This window comes from Mustela nigripes, chromosome 5, assembly GCF_022355385.1.
Source record: "Mustela nigripes isolate SB6536 chromosome 5, MUSNIG.SB6536, whole genome shotgun sequence".
Taxonomy (NCBI): Eukaryota; Metazoa; Chordata; class Mammalia; order Carnivora; family Mustelidae; genus Mustela; species Mustela nigripes.
This window is the reverse complement of record NC_081561.1, coordinates 60,667,990-60,685,308: the sequence shown is the minus strand read 5'-3', so window position 1 is coordinate 60,685,308 and position 17,319 is coordinate 60,667,990. Positions and strand designations below refer to the sequence as shown.

Genomic DNA, 17,319 nt, shown 5'->3' with positions numbered 1-17,319 from the left:
GCAGGCCCCCACTTGCCCTGCTGGACACCTTGGAAGGGCGAGGGGCTGAGGAGGGCCAGACCCAGGTCCCAGGGGCACAGGAGTGCAGCTTTTGGCTGTGTACATAGGGTGCTTTATTCTCCACAGAGCGATACATGCTAAGATGGGTTGGGCTTGGGCCGATGTCCCCATATGTACAGAACTGAATAAAGTGGGTCTCTGAGAAGAAGTCTTGATTTGCCTTGATGTGGAAAGGGAGATGGGAAAGATGGAGATGGACGTTACAACCAGGGATGTGTTCAGTCCTGTGCTGGTTCTGGCCTGGAATGCAAGGGGATAAGGCAGCTCTCAGGCTAGTCACTTCCAGGCTGGGACCCCCTGCCGGGCTTGGAGGGCCTTCTGTACCACATCTTCCCACTGGGCATCTGATATCTCCCGAGCCCAGGCCGGAACTCCTGGCGCAGGCAGGCTTACTCCAGCCATCGTCCTTTTCACTAGCTCCACATGTTCTGAAATCACAGAGAACAGTCAGGGAGGGGATAGAAACTAGGGGACCAGCTCTGCTCCCCATTTCTTGAATTAACCCATAACCCTTGGGCTCGGAGGGCGACCAAATCTATCTTGTTATTTCCAGGCAAGCCTGCCCACCACCCAAGTCTAGCACAATAGCGTTTCACCTGGATTCCGAAGTCTGTAAAATCTTAGATTACAAACTATCATTTCAGGATCAGGGTGTTCCTCTGTGACTTCCCTTTACTGGGTCTGACCAGTCCCTTTTCTCCATCAGTATTATAGAATGAAAAAATGTTCTCTTTACCCGGGTCCATGGGAATAGAGCTGTGGTTGCTCAATCCTGTAGCTCCCTCCTCCTCTTCATCCTCGCTCTCTAGTGGTGGGTCTGGCAAATGAAGCCCCAGGGCCTGCAGAGCCAGAGAAGACAGCTCAGGGCCAGCTCTTCAGGGATCCCAGCTTCACCTGGCCAGAACAGGGCCTCCTCCACCATACCTGGATCCGATCCTGAATATCAGCAACTACATCTTCTCCATCCCCCACCGGTGCCAGCTCCACCTCCTCTTGTTCAGGCTCTTGGTTCAGGGGCTGATAGGAGTAGCCAGCTGGGCCTGCCCCCGTTTCCTCCTGCTCTTCCTCAGGCTCCTCGCTGCTCCAATCCCCAGTGCCTTCCGTAGGGCCCTGATGTGGCCCTAGTTCCTCAGTCTGGTTGGGGAAGATACGCTCGGGGCCCATGGTGTCTCCCCCTATAACTACTGCTGCCATCCGGGCAGGGGCTGCAAAAACAGGGAGGCAGGAGGATAGGGATCGGATGAAATTGGGTCCACAGTCGGCCCCTCATCCAGTTCCTTGAGGTCTCCTGGGCCCGCAAAACATTCAAACGCTCCCAAGCTTCCTGCACCCCACCCTCTCCTGGGCCCTCCACCTTCTAAATCGACTCATATCTTGAACCGAGGCCCACCCCACTTGCTCTGCCAATTCTTAAATAACAGCCCGAACACGCCACCTCCCAAAAGACACTCCGTCCAGAACCCCGCCCTCCCCTACCCCCTCGACTTGGGAACTCCGGGTCGCCAAACATGCTCCCCTAGACAGGGCGTACCCGCCCCCTTCTCCCCTCTCCAACGGGTTCCCTTCTGTACCGCCTGACAAACGCCCTTCAGGCCCCAGGGGCTCCCCTCAAATGGCCCCAGCTGCGGCGTCCGCCACCCGCCCCCACCGATTCTAGGCGCCGGTGTTTCCGCGCGCCTCACCCGCTCGGAGCCCGCGGCTGAACCCGCACCTTCACTTCCGGCGGGGCAGGACGTACTCGGGCGCTTGGTCCTCCCGCTCCACCCCGTGCTCATGATTGACGCGATCGGGGACGAGGAGTACGCCCCTTGCTCCGCCTTCGTCATCCCCAGCCCAGACAACAAAGGACTACATTACCCAGTGACCCTCCACGGGATTTGACACATATACGTACATGCGCACAATCTCCTTCGGCCCCTGCCTACTCCTCGGCCCCTCACGACCCTCCGGAAACCCGTGGACTACAAGTCCCGGTAGGCTTCAGGAATCTAGCTCTGACTGCACGTGCGCACACGGCCGCCCGCCGGAAGGACGGAGGCTGGCAGTGTTTATCTCGTTGGGGACCGAGGTGTCGGTTGGCGCGCAACGGGTTCTAGACTGCAGGCAGCGCGAGGACCCGCGGCCCCGCCCCGGCCCGGCCTGGCAGGTAGCCCGGGATGGGTTAAGGGACAAGGAATATTGGAGGGGCTAGGGTCGCCCATTCCTGGAGCTGGAGTCGTGGGGGAGGGGCCTGAGAGTAATGAGGTGGGGGTGGGGAGGGAACTAGGGGGATGATGGGAAAGGAGAGTGTTAATGGGGAAAGAAGGGCTGGGGGAGGATGGTGAGGAAACCGATGGAGGAGACCTGGTGGCTGGCGGAGGCACTGAAGGGAATTGGAAGAAACACTGGGCTATGAGGAGAAGGAGAAGCTGAGGATAATGGAAGAAAAGTGGGGGGAGGGTCTAGTATTCTGGGGAGGAGAGGTTGGGATGACGGGAAGGAGATAGGGAGAGCGTCATGTAGAGTGGGAATATCCCTGGCCGAAAGGGGTCAGTGAATATTAGCTTTTTCTCCCTTGGTGGCTCAGGGAAAATGGAGGGCTGTCGGGGTGGAGCTTGGTGCGGTGGGAGAAGGAAAAAGGAGAAAACTGCAAAGCTCTCAGGAGATCAAGAAGGGCCAGAAACGGGGAGTGAACATGGCAAGAGACCAGAGAGGGGGGTATGTACGTGAAGAGAATGGAAGAAGCTGGAGAATGCAGCAGTGATGAAGGATCCAGGAGACCCTGAGATGGTGGGGGCTTTTCTCCATGAGTTTGAGTTTTCCTTGTGAAGAAGCTACGATTCTGTCCACCTTTGGATGGAATTGCTTCTCTCTTCTGTGAATTCCTTACTTTACCTTGACATAGCTGAAGGGGAAGTAGAAGCTATGAGGAAAAATGAAAGACTCGAATTCCTAAAACCTTCAACCTTCTATCTCCCGAAAGCCCAGATCCAAGATCTGTTGGATTGAGGACAGGAATAATGAAGTGAGAGTGGTTTCCTGCTGGGGCTATTTCAGGTTTGGCAGGCTGGCTATTTAAAGCAAGGGATGGGGGGTTGAGGGAGGTTGAAGCGGGAGGGGACAGGCAAGCCAGCTGAAAGCTGTGTCTCTTTCTTTCAAGGGGCCTCCCTTACTTGCTTTCTCTGTGTCTGAGGTTCTGTCAGGCTCTTTCCTCTGCCAGGACTTCCTGAACAGGGAGCAGATGATCCACTCAAACACAGCAGGTGCCTGCCAGCGAAGGCAATACCAGTTGGAGGAGCATTTGTTTGACAGAGTCTACTCATTATCACTAGGTTGGCAGGTCATGCCTGGGTCTATTTATTGTCCTGCCCAAGGACATTTTTTATTTGTTTCCTTTCTGTCTCTCTCTTTTTAAAATATTTTATTTATTTATGAGAGAGAGTGTGTGAGCATGAGCTGGGAGAGGGGCAGAGGGAGAGAAAGAAGCAGACTCCCTGCTGAGTAGGCAGTAGGGAGCCAGCTGTGGGACTCTATCTCCGGGTATCTCAGGACCTGGAGATCCTGACCTGAGCCAAGACCTGAGCCAAAGGCAGATGCTTAACTGACTGAGCCACCCAGGCACCCCTCCTTTCTCTTTTCTAATGCAACCCTACCCCATCCCCATTTCAGGGATCCAGGTGGGAAAAGAGCTGCTAAAATAGCTTGTTTATCCTTACAATAGCAGGGTTGGGGAAGTAGCAGGAGGGGAAAACACCTCCTCTTCTCCCCCACCCCCTCAGTCCCCAGCAGACATATACCTTTCTGGCTTAAGTTCCTAGTTTTGGCAGGATACCAGGCACAGCTGTCAAAGGAACTTGGAGTTCCTGTGAGGGGCCCTGGATGACCCTGATGACAACAGCTCAGCTTGGCAGGAGTTCCCTATGAGGGACTAACCATCCCTGGAGGTCCCTGCCCTGGATCAATCCCACCCTGTCCTGGATAGGGGGACTATTTTCACTCTAAAAGCCTAAAAGCTTTTCTGCTTTGAAGCACCAATGCCAGCTTTCAGTGGACCGATTGGGGTTGGCTGGGCTATTAATAGTCCTGAGTATTTTGAGATCCCTTTCCCCACCTTAAAGAGCAGAGATTCTTAGAGAGGTGGCAGTAAGCGGAGCAGAGCCAGAGAGACAAGAGAATGCACTGCCTTGGGAAGGAGGGTTGGGGGGCACTTGGAGGTTGTGCCAGGTCAGGGACGCAATGGGGCCTCCATGAGTAAATGAGGATGACCGTGCCGAGCCCTTGATCAGCAGATTCTGAGCTGTCAATCAGGTCGGGAGTGGCCCCATCCTTCCCTGTTGGAGAACACAGGGCCAGGGCAAACTCCCTGACCTCTGCTGCTCCCCTGGGCCAGGGCCAGCCACCTGAGCTTTGGACGGGTGGTGTGGGAGGGCCATCAGGGTGACACTTGGAGTGAAGGGCTGGTCCTGGGCAGAGTCACGGTGAGCCAGACAAAGGCCCTGCCTGAGGAGCCTGTGGCCCTAACTTGTGTGCAGGTAGCAGAGGCAGCAGGCCGTGCCGGGGGGGCATGTTGCTGTAACCAGTGACCCAGGGGATGTTACGGTGGACAGTGCACCTGGAGGGCGGGCCCCGCAGGGTGAACCATGCTGCAGTGGCTGTTGGGCACCGGGTATACTCCTTCGGGGGTTACTGCTCTGGTGAAGACTATGAAACACTGCGTCAGATTGATGTGCACATTTTCAATGCAGGTAAGCTGAGGCTGGGACCATCCCTGGGTACCCACATCAGGGAGGGGAACGGGTCGCTGAATCAGGTTTGGTGGTGGTACCCATGGCCAAAGGGGACAGGGGAAAGAATATCTGGTTTGGGAAAAGGTGGACAGCCTGGGAGGGAGCTTTCCAGGGCTGAGCAGAACTGTGCCCACAGTGTCCTTGCGTTGGACAAAGCTGCCCCCAGTGAGGCCTGCCATCCGTGGACAGGCTCCTGTGGTACCCTACATGCGGTATGGACACTCAACCGTCCTCATCGACGACATGGTCTTCCTTTGGGGCGGGCGGAATGACACCGAAGGAGCCTGCAATGTGCTTTATGCCTTTGATGTCAGTGAGTATGGGTCTCAGGGAGGCTGTGTTTTGCCAAATGATGCCTCAGGGAAGTGGGTGGGGACAGAGGTGGGCTGGGGCATCTGGGAATAGGGCACCCCAGAGTCTAGGAGGAGGTGTCAGGTTGCTTACCTGGCGCCTCTCCTCTCTTTCAGATACTCACAAGTGGTCCACACCCCGAGTGTCGGGAACAGTTCCTGGAGCCCGGGATGGACATTCAGCTTGTGTCCTGGGCAAGACCATGTACATTTTCGGGGGCTATGAGCAGCTGGTACGTCTGGCAGGAAAGTAAAGGTTTAGTGTGGAAATGAGAAGGAGAAAGGGAAATTGAGGGTGGCGGGATAGGCTTTGACTTCTTCGAAGGTCTTGAGGGGGACAGGTGGAAGGTCAGAGAGTGACCACTGATCCCATCTTTTATTCCTTTCTTCACTTCCTTTCTCTTCCCACTCAGGCGGACTGCTTTTCCAATGACATTCACAAGCTGGATACCAGCACCATGACATGGACCCTTATCTGTACAAAGGTCTGCCCTTTCTTTTTTCTCCCAGATCCTTACCCTTAGTTGAAGAAATCATAGGAAGCTCAGTGAGAACAGATCCCCTCCTAGGCTCCATGTTGACCCCCTGCCTCTCATCTCTCTGCTCCTGCCCAGGGCAACCCTGCACGCTGGAGGGATTTCCACTCGGCCACAATGCTGGGCAGTCACATGTATGTCTTCGGGGGACGTGCCGACCGCTTTGGGCCATTCCATTCCAACAACGAGATTTACTGCAACCGCATCCGTGTCTTTGACACCAGGACTGAGGCCTGGCTGGACTGTCCCCCAACTCCGGTGCTGCCTGAGGGCCGTCGGAGCCACTCAGCCTGTGAGTGTCTGTTGGTCCCTGTGGGGTCCCCCTTCCCGCCCTCTGTCCTCACACTCCACATTCCTCTCTCCTTCCAGTTGGCTACAATGGGGAACTGTACATCTTTGGTGGCTATAATGCGAGGCTGAACCGGCACTTCCATGACCTCTGGAAGTTTAACCCTGGTACAGAGCACTGCCTTTATGGGGAAAATGAGGAGCAATTGATGGGGGAGGGGGGAAATCCTGCGAGAGTCGGGGTGGAGAGGATATCTGGACTGGGTAGGTATTCAACCTCCATATTAACTTCTCTTCAGTGTCCTTTACCTGGAAGAAGATTGAACCGAAGGGGAAGGGGCCATGTCCCCGCCGGCGCCAGTGCTGCTGTATCGTTGGTGACAAGATTGTTCTCTTTGGGGGTACCAGGTTAGGAGGAAAGCAGGGAGGCCTCAGGGAAGGGCCCAAGTCTGTGACTGCATGGGAGGCATTTGAGCGACAGGGTCTCATAGAAAGTCTTTCTTCCTTTGTTCATTTCTTTTTGATCCCCACAGTCCATCTCCTGAGGAAGGTCTGGGAGATGAATTTGACCTCATAGATCATTCTGACTTACACATTTTGGATTTTAGTAAGTACACGTATTCCCAGAGTGCTGCTGCTTCAGGTCCCTGGCTTTGGGTGGTGACATTAAGGAACGAACCCTTTCCTTGGCTCTGACCATCTCCCTCTCCCTGACTTCTTCAAAGGCCCTAGTCTGAAGACTCTTTGTAAACTGGCCGTGATTCAGTATAACCTGGACCAGTCCTGTTTGCCCCATGACATCAGGTACAGTGAGTGGTTGGGGAGGAGGGCTTGGTTGAGGGTGAGCAGGCAGCACAGGCATGATGTGGTGAGCTTGGCCTCAGTGTGGAGGGGAGAGAGGTTTCTGTTCTGCTGGAGATGTAGTGTACTTGTGGAGAGTGAGAGGGAAGGAGATTGAAAATTATCAGGTGGGTAAATAATAGGGGGGAAAAACATCAGGTGTTTCAAACCAAGCTCAGCAGCATCACTTCTTGAGTCCCGAGCCTATTTGGTGGTTTTTTTTTTTTGTTTTTTTTTTTTTAACATGCTGAGAAAGTTTGATTCAGTCTTCAAAGTTAGCTGCAAAGTACCAACAAGTTTAGGAATCTCTGGATCACACTAGTTACAGAGTTAAGGGTGGTCCTTCCTAGGTACTTACCTTTGAATCCCATTCTTAGGTCCAAATCAAGCACCAAAAGTTATTTGGTGTATATTGTGTTTTTTTTCTGGGTCATTCTGGACACTTCCCTCTCCTTGTATCAGATAAGTTTAAGTTGAGAGGGTGTGTGTTCAGCATTAAGTGACACAGTGTGCAAGGCATAAGGAGGTACTTGGTACATCTTTGTAGAGTGATAGAATTGTCAAAAAAGGGGGAAGAAGGGATTTGATTTTTATGTGTTGAGAGGGGTGGGGAAGGCTTCTAGAAGCCCAGGAGAGCTGAGTCAGGCCCTTAAAAAGGATAGGAGTGGAGAGCAAAAACAGGCATTCCTGGTTGGGTCTGAGCAGAGGATGAAAGGTAGGTTGGGAAATTTACTGGGCTGTGTACACAGATGTTTTTTTCCAGGTGTTGGGCACAAACGTACTTATATAAACATAGAGAGGAAGTCTACATGAACTTGCAGGTGGAGGAGTGGGTGATACTGGATTTGGTGGTGGTTGGGGCCCGATTGTTGAACTTCTTAGTAAGGTCCTAAGAAGGTAGGTGGCTGTGGGTGGTTGAGCTTTAGGATGTTGAAGGAACTGATGATGTGTTCATAGCTTTGAGCAATTCTGGCCTTGCGGGTGGAGGCTCTCCCAGCTGTTCTTTCTGCCTGTCATTGTTGGCCTTCCAGGTGGGAGCTGAATGCCATGACCACCAACAGCAATATCAGTCGCCCCATCGTCTCCTCCCATGGGTAGGAGAAAGTTGCTGCCGCCTCCCTTCCTGAGCCTGCTATTGTCTTCACTGCCCCTTCCCATCCCTCACCTGCCTGCCCCTTTGGACCCTGGACTCGGTATACCTCTGCGTCGAGTTGTTGGACTAGAGGTGTTTCCTGTGCTGTGAACTCAGTGGGGAGCTGTAGGGGGGAGGGCGAGATCCCTTCCCCCTTGGGCCGAGGGCCCCTTCCCCTTGGTGCTCTGTCCCATACACCTCCTTCCAACTGCTCCTGGGCCTCTGCTCTGCCCCAGGCCAGCCAGGCTCTGCTGGGAAGCGAAGGAAATGGGGATAAGGGAGAAGCAAGCAGTGTCTGAGCCTCAGGAGCTTCCCCCCACCCTTGTTTCCACCCCCTCCCCCGCTTGAGCCATGAGCATCCATTGGGAACTGAGAGGAGTTGCAACTGTTGCCATGAAACCTCCTTCTCCCTGACCTGGGGAGGCGAGGACCAGCAGATAATCCCACCCTTCCCTGAGCTGTTGCTGTTCCCTGACGCTCCCAGCCAGCTCAGATTTTATAAAAATGAATTAAAAATCTCCAAAAGTGTGATCTGTTTTGTGAAGTGCGATGGGTGGGGGTGGATGACAGAAGCTTGCAAAGGGGTAGGGTCCTGAGGTTCTAGCTTCTCCGCCATGAGCAAAAGGAAACCAAAAACCACCAAGGCCCAGACCTTGTGCCTTTTGAGCGCGGAGTTCAACGCCACGCGACAAAAATACCGCAACATTATCTCGAGCGGCGCCCACCCGCCCGAAGGTCCGCCCCTTTCAACCAACGAGTTGCGCAGACGCGGCCTCCGGGTGAGGCCGGAAGGGGCGGGGTGGGAGCCGTTGGGGCGGAAGTAGTCCATTTCGGAGCCGGCGTGTCCCGCGAGCCGATGCCGAGGGACCGTGCCAGCGTGGCGGCGGCCGCCGGGCCTCCTCGCGGTGGCCGGGGCGGCGGGGAGGACGCCGGGGGCCTGCGGAAGGGTGAGGGCCCGGTGCCGGGCCGAGGGACAGCGGGGCGCCGGCGGCGGGGAGAAGGCCAGGGGGCGGTGCAGTCACCGTGAGACTGCGAAGTTCTCTGAAGGAGCCGCTGTAGAGATCGCCGCCGACGCTTTGGGAAGTGAGGGGGCGCTTCCTGGGTTAGCAGATCCCGGGCAGTTTCTGACAAGGAGGATGCGGGTTTTCCGCAGGGAGAAGACGCGTGTGTAAAAGTACGATCAGGAGACGCATGGGTTGCTGGGGAGGGGTCAGTAGGTCAGTTTCACCAATTTCAAAAACATTTGGTGAACATCCACTCTGTGGACCTGTTCCAAATGCCGTTCTAGCTGCTGTAGTTAGTTACATCGGTGAATAAAGCAAACAGAAACTGTTCTGGGGCGCCTGGCTGGCTCAATGGGTAGAGCAAGATCTTGGAGTTGTCAGTTCAAGCTCCGCATTGGGTATAGAAATTACTTAAAATTTTGAAAAGAAATCCCGTTCTCATGGAACTTACCTTTTAGAAAGGGTGACCAAAAAAAATTAAATAAATAAATAAATAATAACGTTAAAAGCAACAGAGCATGGGACTGTGTGTTTTTAAGGGTGAATCTATGATATGTGAAGTATATCTCAGTTTTTAAAAAGGTTTATAAGGGTTTTGGAGATAGAGAAGGTCTCGCTGAGTAGAGGACGTTTGAGCAACAGTTTGAAGGAGCTAAGGGAGCAAACACTAAATATATTTGTAGAAATCACCCAAGCAGAGGCAATATCAAATGCAGAGGAACTGAGGCAGGAACGTAGACCTTTTTGCTCAGGAACTGCTAGACCTGTGACTGGAGAGGAGTGGGAAAGAGATTACTAGGACGTGAGATTAGAGATCACAGGGGGGGCTTTCAAACTATTACAAGGCCTGTAGCTTTTACTCTGATCAAGAGGAACCCATTAAGGAGTTTTGAGTTCTGGACTGGTGTGATCCATAGGGTATATGTGTGGCAAAGAGGTGGGAGTGATGAGATCAGCTTTGCATTTTAGATGCCCCTGTCAAACCTGAACTGGAAAACCTAGCTTTGGGAGGAGACAGAGGTTGGGAGACCAATTAGAAGATGAGAGCACTTGGGCGGTAGCGTGGCCGAGTGGTCTAAGGCGCTGGATTTAGAAGATGAGAGCACTAGCTAAGGTAAGAGGTGTTGAGAATATGAAGCCAAGCACTGGCAGTGGTCACTGAGCAAGGGAGGCACACCCTGTGGGGAAGCCTGTGGAGGCATGATTCAAAAGAGATGAAAAAGAAGGGACTGTGGCTTGACCCACCTCCGGCCTTAGAGTTCTTAGCCAGGTGAGGCCCCAGGTGGCTGGAGTGTTTGGGAAATTAGGTGTTGAGGTAGCACCATTACGATCTGTGCTGCTTGGGGCCTGTAGTGATTGGTCTGATGGGGATGTTGGAAACGGTTAGCTACCTAAGGAAAGAGGGTGGGATGAGGTCTCTGCAGCTGGGAGAGGCTGTGCTGAGTCATGTCCTCACCTCTCCTTCCACAGACACATCTAACATGTCATTTGAAGAGCTGTTGGAATTGCAGAGCCAAGTGGGGACTGAGACATACAAACAGTTGGCAGCTGGAAACAGTTCTAAGAAGCAAGGTTCTAGACCACGTGTCCAAAATGCGTGTGTTGCAGATAAGCACAGGTGAGGAGCAAGGCCTGCTCAAGGAAGTGGAGCATACCTGGGACCTTGAGTAGGTGTCTGAATTCTTAGGTGGGAGGCCTTTGATCACAATTGGAAATGCTGGGGAGCCTTGTGACTCTTGACCTCCCCAAGAGCATGTGACTCTTTTTTTTTTTTTTTAAAGATTTTATTTATTTATTTGACAGAGAGAGAGATCACAAATAGGCAGAGAGACAGAGAGAGAGATGAGGAGAAGCAGGCTCCCTGCTGAGCAGAGAGCCCCATGCGGGACTCGATCCCAGGCCCCTTGGATCATGACCTGAGCCGAAGGCAGAGGCCCAACCCACTGAGCCACCCAGGTGCCCCGAGCATGTGACTCTTGATCTCAGGGTTGTGAGTTCGAGCCCCACATTGGGTGTGGAGATTACTTAAAAATAAAATCTAGGGGGCGTGCCTGGGTGGCTCAGTCAGTTAAGTGTCTGCCTTTGGCTCAGGTCATGATCCCATTGCCTTGGGATCTAGCCTCACATTGGGCTCTCTGCTTGGTGGGGAGCTTCCTTCTCCCTCTCCCCTGCTTGTGCTCTCTCACTCACTCTCTCCCAAATACTTAAATAAAATCTAAACAAAAAAATAAAATCTGGGGCACCTGGGTGGCTCAGTCAGTTAAGCGCCCAACTCTTGATTTTGGCCCAGGTCATGATCTCAGGGTCATGAGATTGAGTCCTGCATCAGGCTCTCACACTGGTCATAGAGCCTGCTTAAGATCCTTTTCCTCTCCCTCTGCCCCCTCCTCACACACATTCTCTCTTTCTCTGTCTCTTTCTCAAAAAATTAAAAAATAAGAAAATAAAATCTTAAAAAAAAAAAAAAAGACTGGAGACCCTAGACTTGTCCTTTAATTTCTCCATAGGCCTCTGGAAATGTCAGCCAAGGTCCGGGTGCCATTTTTGCGTCAAGTTGTCCCCATCAGTAAGAAGGTGAGGAAGAAGCAGGAAGAAGTGTCTCAGGGGAGAAGGAACAGTTCTTTTATACTCTTGTTTTCTTCAAAGGTAGCCCGGGATCCCCGCTTTGACGATCTTTCAGGAGAATATAATCCTGAGGTGTTTGACAAAACCTATGAATTCCTCAATGACATCCGAGCCAAAGAGAAAGAGGTTTGGAACATGAGACGGCCTCATGGGGATTCCGAAGGGTAGGAAACTAAGGGACAGGTTAGAGAGTCAGGCAGAGGGGAACAGGGAGCAAAGGGGTGGGAAGATTTATTTCGCCTTAACTGATTAACTTCCCTTTCTGTTTTCAAATCTTGGCTCATTAGTTGACTAGCCGTGTGACCATTGGCAGGTTCCTTTACTTCACAGTTTTCTAATCATAAGAAGAGGTAATAATAATGTGTATCTCAGTATGTCATTTGCATTAGCATATGTGAACCTCCCAGAATAATGCTTGGCACAGAATTTCAGTTGACAGGTACAGACTGCTAACCATCGTGTCCCTTTTGCCCTGTGGAGCTGGTGAAAAAGCAGTTGAAGAAGCACCGTTCTGGGCAGGAGCAGGAGAAACTGCAGCAGCTGCTTCAGAGGATGGTGAGTGGCTCAGACTGCAGGTGGGCGGTGAGAGCAGCTCGAGGCAGTGGGGGGTGGCTCCCAGGTCCTCCTGCCCACCCATCTCACCCACCTCCTCTTTGCTTCTCAGGAGCAGCAAGAACGGGCACAGCAGGAACGCAAGCGGCAACAGGAGCTGCGCCTGGCCCTGAAGCAGGAGCAGAGGGCTCGGGCCCAGCAGGGCCAGCGGCCATACTTCCTGAAGAAATGTGAGTGGAGCACAGCTATCTCAGGCTGGTTGCAAGGATGGGCTTGGGCGGCCATAGAGGCAGCATGCTGTGTTGGAAGTCTGTGAGCTCCCTAAGGGAGGCCAGAAGGCAGGATGTCATGGGAAGTTGGAGGAAAGAAGAGGTGGTAGGCAGGAGTTATTTGTAACTATTCTCGTATCCCTAAGTATAGATTACGAGCAAGGAGGGTTGCTTTTATCTCTCTCCTGCCTCCCCTCCATATGCTACGCCAGGCATAGAGAAGGAACTCACAGTTGGTGTAATAGATAAAGCAGAGGATCCTAGAACAAGTTCACGTGCTGCACACGCCTGTGAACTCCAGCAAGTCATGCATGCCAGCATAGTGGTTGAGAGGTATAGACCTGGGGAAGGGGAAGGGTGCCTCCTCCTTTGCTTACCAGCCTTCTTTCTCCCTGTCCTCTAGCTGAGCAGCGCCAGTTGGTCCTAGCTGAGAAGTTCAAGGAGCTGAAACGCAGCAAGAAGCTAGAGAGTTTTTTAAGTCGAAAGAGGCGCCGAAACGCAGGCAAGGACCGGAGACATCTCCCCTTGAGCAAAGAGTAATAAGGAACTGTCCTGAGCTCTGCCACTGTGAGCCCAGTGAGAAATGGATCTGTGGGGACAGACTTTGGCTTGGCCTGTTCTGGTTCTTTTCCATCCAAGGGCAAGAATCTTAGCCCTTAAGCTAGGTTGGCTCAAAGACGACAACTAGAGGGCTCTTGGACTGCTCTAGGGTTGGACAAGACGAAGAGCAACTTAGCCTTGTGCTGTGTGCTCTTGGACTGCTCCAGGGTTGGACAAGAAGAGCAACTCAGCCTTGTGCTATGCCACAGTTCTCTGTTTGGATCTGGTTCCTCGTGTCCTCATGTCCTCCCATCCTTGCTTTAGACCAATGATTGTGGTACAGAAGAGAACAGGCCAGTGAGTGATCTTAAGGCTGGTGAAGGTCATGAAGTCTGTGGATGGTTCCTAGAGCTGGGACTTTATTTAAGAGCCAATTCATAAACATTCCTGTCACTCTTCTTTTTTTTTCTGCTTTTTTGGTGGGGTCTGTGAGTGGCCTAGAACAATTGTTTCAGTGGGCCACTAGTGCAGCTGGCTATGAACAAAGAAGGCTCCCACAAAGAAGGAAGTCAGACCAGAGATCCCTCCTACTTAAACCTCAAAAAACATAGTCATTGGAAGAGCAAACCACTCCCACAACTCACCTTCTTAGCTTTGGTTTTGGATATAAGGAGAGGTAGGGGGTGAGCACAGAGTTTTCTCCAGTAATGTGTAACCACAGCCGGCTCTTAGTACTGTTTGGGTCTAGAGTTCAGACTACCTGTGTAGACTGGAAAATCCTCAAGCTAATGGTTTAGTTTGAAGTGGTCTCAGGTTGGTAGTGCTCCCAGGCACCTAGCAGAAGCAAGTATAATCTTCTCTTGAGGTTTGTATTTTAAACCCAAACCTCAGGGAGTTTCTTAAGATAAAATTTGAAGAAATGTGTGCTTTCAGTGAAAATACAAAGCCACACAAGGAAAGGAATCACCATGACTAAGAGTCATTAGAAAAAATACACAACAGAATCAGACCAGCAAAAACCTGTTAGAAATATGAAATACAAAACATAGGAACATTTGGCTCAGGATGTTAAACGTCCAACTCTTGCTTTTGGCTCAGGTCATGATCTCAGGGTTGTGGGATCGAACCCTGTGTCCTGCTCCTCATTCACCAGGGAGTCTGCTGGAGAATCTCTCCCTCTCCTTCTTCCCCTTCTCTCTTTCTCTATAAAATAAGTAAACTTTTAAAAGTACAAAATACAAAATATCTTGCTCGTATTTAAAGAAAAAGTATGACTGAAAAAAAGAACATTTAAAAGGACCAAATTGGGGGGCACCTGGGTGGCTCAGTTGTTAAGGCCTCTGCCTTCGGCTCAGGTCATGATCCCAGGGTCCTGGGATTGAGCCTCACATCGGGCTCTCTGCTCAGCAGGGAGCCTGCCTCCTCCTCTCTCTCTGCCTACTTGTGATCTGTTTGTCAAATAAATTTTTTTTAATCTTTTAATAAATAAATAAAAGGACAAAATTGGTTTGATAAAAAAGTAAAGCTTTTAAAAATTAACAGTATACCATTTGCAGTTAGAAACCTTATGGTTAAACAACAGATGAGACATACCTAAAAGAATGAACTGGAAGTAGATCTGAAGGTACACAGATGGAACACAGGGATGTAGAGAAATGGAAACTGAGGTGAAAAAACATGGGAGAAAACAAAACTTGGGAGATAGACTAATGTGATCCATACAGTCAGAATTCCAGAGGAGGGAATATTTTAAAGATGCTGGGAATTTTGTAGCATTGAAATTCATAAACTGTAAGCCTCAGAAAGCCCAGTTAATTCTAAATGGGTTTGATGGTGGGCTCAGTCGGTAGACCAAGTGACTCTTGATCTCAGGGTCATGAACTTGAGCCCCATATTGGGCAGATTTTTTTTTTAATTGATAAATCATAAGAAATTAAAGGATGTTTGGGGCACCTGGGTGGCTCAATGGGTTAAGCCTCTGCCTTCGATCTCAGGGTCCTCGGATCGAGCCCCACATCAGGCTCTCTGCTCAGCAGGGAGTCTGCTTCCTCCCTCTCTCTGCCTGTCTCTTTGCCTACTTGTGATCTCTGTCAAATAAATAAAATCTTCAAAAAAAAAAAAAAAGAAATTAAAGGATGTTTGAAAGATATCTAAAAAGCAGCTATCAGGAAAAGAAAGAGAATTAGAAGCTAGGACTTCTAAGGTTTGATGCTTCTCGAATGGGGGAAAAGCTGTAACTGATGACTGAAATGTGAGATGCACATACGGTGCTTGTCTCCCGGTGACTGTAAGCTGAGGAGTGAAGCTACCAGGATAGTTTGCCTTGCCCAGAGGGATCCAGTGATACAGGGTCCCTGATGTCACATGTGCCAATCCTCTGTTAGAGCCAAAGAGCAGATTCTGGCTGATAAAAGCAGAAAGACTATTGAACTCTTGGGCTCACAGAAACACAAGTTAGAAAACAAGAGGAGGGTTCCTGGGTGGCTCAGTGGGTTAAGCCTCTGCCTTCAGCTCAGGTCGTGATCCCAAGGTCCTGGGATCGAGCCCCACATCGGGTTCTCTGCTCTGCAGGGAGCCTGCTTCCCCTTCTCTCTCTGCCTGCCTCTCATCTCTGTCAAATAAATAAATAAATAAAATCTTTAAAAAAAAAAAAGAGGAACAGTGGTTGGCAGGTAAGTCTGAGCCATTAAGAGCACCTTAAATTCTACCTGGGAACCAGAGTATGCTGAAGCTGTCCCAGCTGCCACCAGAGGTAGTGTGCTTTCCTTCCTGCTTTGCTGTTGACTGAGAAATTCCTGGCAGAGGCATTTGATTAGCTAAGCCTTGGTTATAGGACTACAAGGAGATAGCTGGGAAAGCCAAGTGTCTGGTCCTATGTGGTGGGAGGTGAGTTCTGTCTCCTTTCGTGATTTGTGTGGAGTTCCCAAGCGTGAGAAGGGGCTTCCGATGAACAGTGGTCAAACCACACTGCACGTCCCCCCTGGGGCTGGATTGTCGCCCCCGCGGCCAGACCTTCAGATGCTGCTTTTCCCTTTCATCAGGTCCCCACAGGAGACATCAGAACTTGGAGCTTCAGCTTCTGGTTAGTTGGTCTGCTTGTTTTTTTATTTTTGTTGGCAACATATTGAGACATAATTCAGTTTACCCATTTAAATTGTACAATTCAGTGGTTTTTAGTTTATTCACAGAGTTGTGCAACGATCACAATTTTGTAACATTTTTGACACCCTGAGAAGAAACCCCAATACCTTCTAGCAGATACCCCCCATTTTTTTCTTTTTAAAAGATATTTATGTGATGGAAAGAGACAGCAAGAAAGGGAACACAAGGAGTGGGAGAGGAAGAGGGAGAAGCAGGCTTCCCCACCGATGTGGGGGTCTCAATCCCAGGACCGTGGGACCATGACCTGAGCCGAAAGCAAATGCTTAACAACTGAGCCACCCAAGCGCCCCTCCCCATCTCTTCCCAATCTCCCCAGCTCTAGGCAGCCACTAAACCACTTTGTCTCTAGATTTGCTTATTCTGAAACATCTTGTGTGAGTGGGATCAATATTGCTCATGTATAGCCAGCTGTCTGGGGTATAAAGAACTGAGGCTCTGAGGAGGGTCTTACAAGGGGGGCAGGGGAGCAAACTTCTGTGTCAGACAGGAAGCCTGTGACCTGTATGGATGGCAAGTCCTAAGGGCAGGGGAGGAGGCTTGTCTTCACTGGTGCTGGTGGGGGGGCAGTCAGGACTGTTCCCCCCAGGGGACCGGGTTTCGACAAATCAGGCCACAGCCACTGTGTGTGTCTGAAGACAGAGGGCAGCACAGGAGTTGGGCTGCGGGCAGAAACATGCAAGCTGTTGGGCCCAAGGCTTCCCATACAAATTTGCAAGAGACCATTGCAGATAAACAGGTAGGCACTCTGTAAGCCTGAGGGCCAGGGAGGCTGAATGGGATGAATGAAGGGCTGAGCCTACAGCTTGGCCCATGTGGCCCATGCAAGAGAAAGTCCCATCCTGTCCCCTGGATGTGGTGCATTTTGATCTGGTTACTGGAGCCTGGAGCCTCTCCCTCTCTGGGTTTCTGAAGGAGAAGGATGGCTTAAAAAGAGCACGAGAACCCAGAAAAGGGCAAAAAGTTCTGGCTTCTGAGAGCTAGCTCAAGAAGGACATGGCCTGGGCCAATAAAAGAGCTAGGCCATGATGTCTGGCATAAAGGTTGGAGAGGCACCCAAGTGACAGCTGTTAACAAGCCCCATGTGCCCTGGGGCCCAGTGCTGCCCTGGCCTGCTGCCAGTCTTCAGTGTCATGGACTAACATGGGCAGACAAGATGGTTCTGCTCTGAGAACCGTCCTCAGCACCAGGGGCCACC

At 51.3% G+C, this 17,319-nt stretch overlaps 2 protein-coding genes across 6 annotated transcripts; one reads left to right on the top strand and one right to left on the bottom strand.

Annotated features, from left to right (window-relative positions):
* Window positions 1-98: 98 nt before the first annotated feature.
* On the bottom strand, window positions 99-1,877 carry MEA1 (male-enhanced antigen 1). Of its 4 annotated transcripts, none has more exons than XM_059400436.1 (4): window positions 1,772-1,877; window positions 985-1,265; window positions 797-899; window positions 99-488 (listed from the first exon to the last, which is right to left on the bottom strand). In XM_059400436.1, exons 1-4 carry the CDS (start codon window positions 1,833-1,835, stop codon window positions 337-339), a joined length of 600 nt encoding a protein of 199 aa, XP_059256419.1. In that variant the 5' UTR covers window positions 1,836-1,877; the 3' UTR covers window positions 99-336. The 4 variants fall into 4 exon arrangements, with proteins under 4 accessions (XP_059256419.1, XP_059256418.1, XP_059256421.1 ...); XM_059400435.1 differs by having other exon boundaries at window positions 1,709-1,785; XM_059400438.1 differs by lacking the exon at window positions 1,772-1,877 and adding an exon at window positions 1,632-1,722.
* Window positions 1,878-2,001: 124 nt separating this feature from the next.
* Window positions 2,002-13,421, top strand: KLHDC3 (kelch domain containing 3). 2 transcript variants are annotated; one of them, XM_059400434.1, is made up of 15 exons: window positions 2,002-2,206; window positions 4,572-4,784; window positions 4,963-5,139; window positions 5,294-5,409; window positions 5,590-5,661; window positions 5,791-6,004; window positions 6,082-6,168; window positions 6,300-6,408; window positions 6,534-6,607; window positions 10,447-10,594; window positions 11,484-11,550; window positions 11,623-11,727; window positions 12,082-12,156; window positions 12,266-12,383; window positions 12,826-13,421. In XM_059400434.1, exons 2-15 carry the CDS (start codon window positions 4,631-4,633, stop codon window positions 12,960-12,962), a joined length of 1,653 nt encoding a protein of 550 aa, XP_059256417.1. In that variant the 5' UTR covers window positions 2,002-2,206; window positions 4,572-4,630; the 3' UTR covers window positions 12,963-13,421. The 2 variants fall into 2 exon arrangements, with proteins under 2 accessions (XP_059256417.1, XP_059256416.1); XM_059400433.1 differs by lacking the exons at window positions 10,447-10,594; window positions 11,484-11,550; window positions 11,623-11,727; ... (1 more) ...; window positions 12,266-12,383; window positions 12,826-13,421 and adding exons at window positions 6,726-6,804; window positions 7,872-8,497 and having other exon boundaries at window positions 2,030-2,206.
* The last annotated feature ends 3,898 nt before the right edge of the window (window positions 13,422-17,319 follow it).

What these genes read in the sequence shown, in the direction of transcription:
- KLHDC3 (XM_059400434.1), top strand. Translation starts at nt 4,631, where the DNA reads ATGTTACGGTGGACAGTGCACCTGGAGGGCGGGCCCCGCAGGGTGAAC. An exon ending in TCGGGGGCTATGAGCAGCTG is followed by an intron (nt 5,410 to 5,589) that starts GTACGTCTGGCA and finishes CTTCCCACTCAG; the next exon opens with GCGGACTGCTTTTCCAATGA. An exon ending in GTTCTCTTTGGGGGTACCAG is followed by an intron (nt 6,409 to 6,533) that starts GTTAGGAGGAAA and finishes TGATCCCCACAG; the next exon opens with TCCATCTCCTGAGGAAGGTC.
- MEA1 (XM_059400436.1), bottom strand. Translation starts at nt 1,835, where the DNA reads ATGAGCACGGGGTGGAGCGGGAGGACCAAGCGCCCGAGTACGTCCTGC. An exon ending in CTGCCCCGCCGGAAGTGAAG is followed by an intron (nt 1,266 to 1,771) that starts GTGCGGGTTCAG and finishes CTGTTTTTGCAG; the next exon opens with CCCCTGCCCGGATGGCAGCA. An exon ending in CTCTATTCCCATGGACCCGG is followed by an intron (nt 489 to 796) that starts GTAAAGAGAACA and finishes CTGTGATTTCAG; the next exon opens with AACATGTGGAGCTAGTGAAA.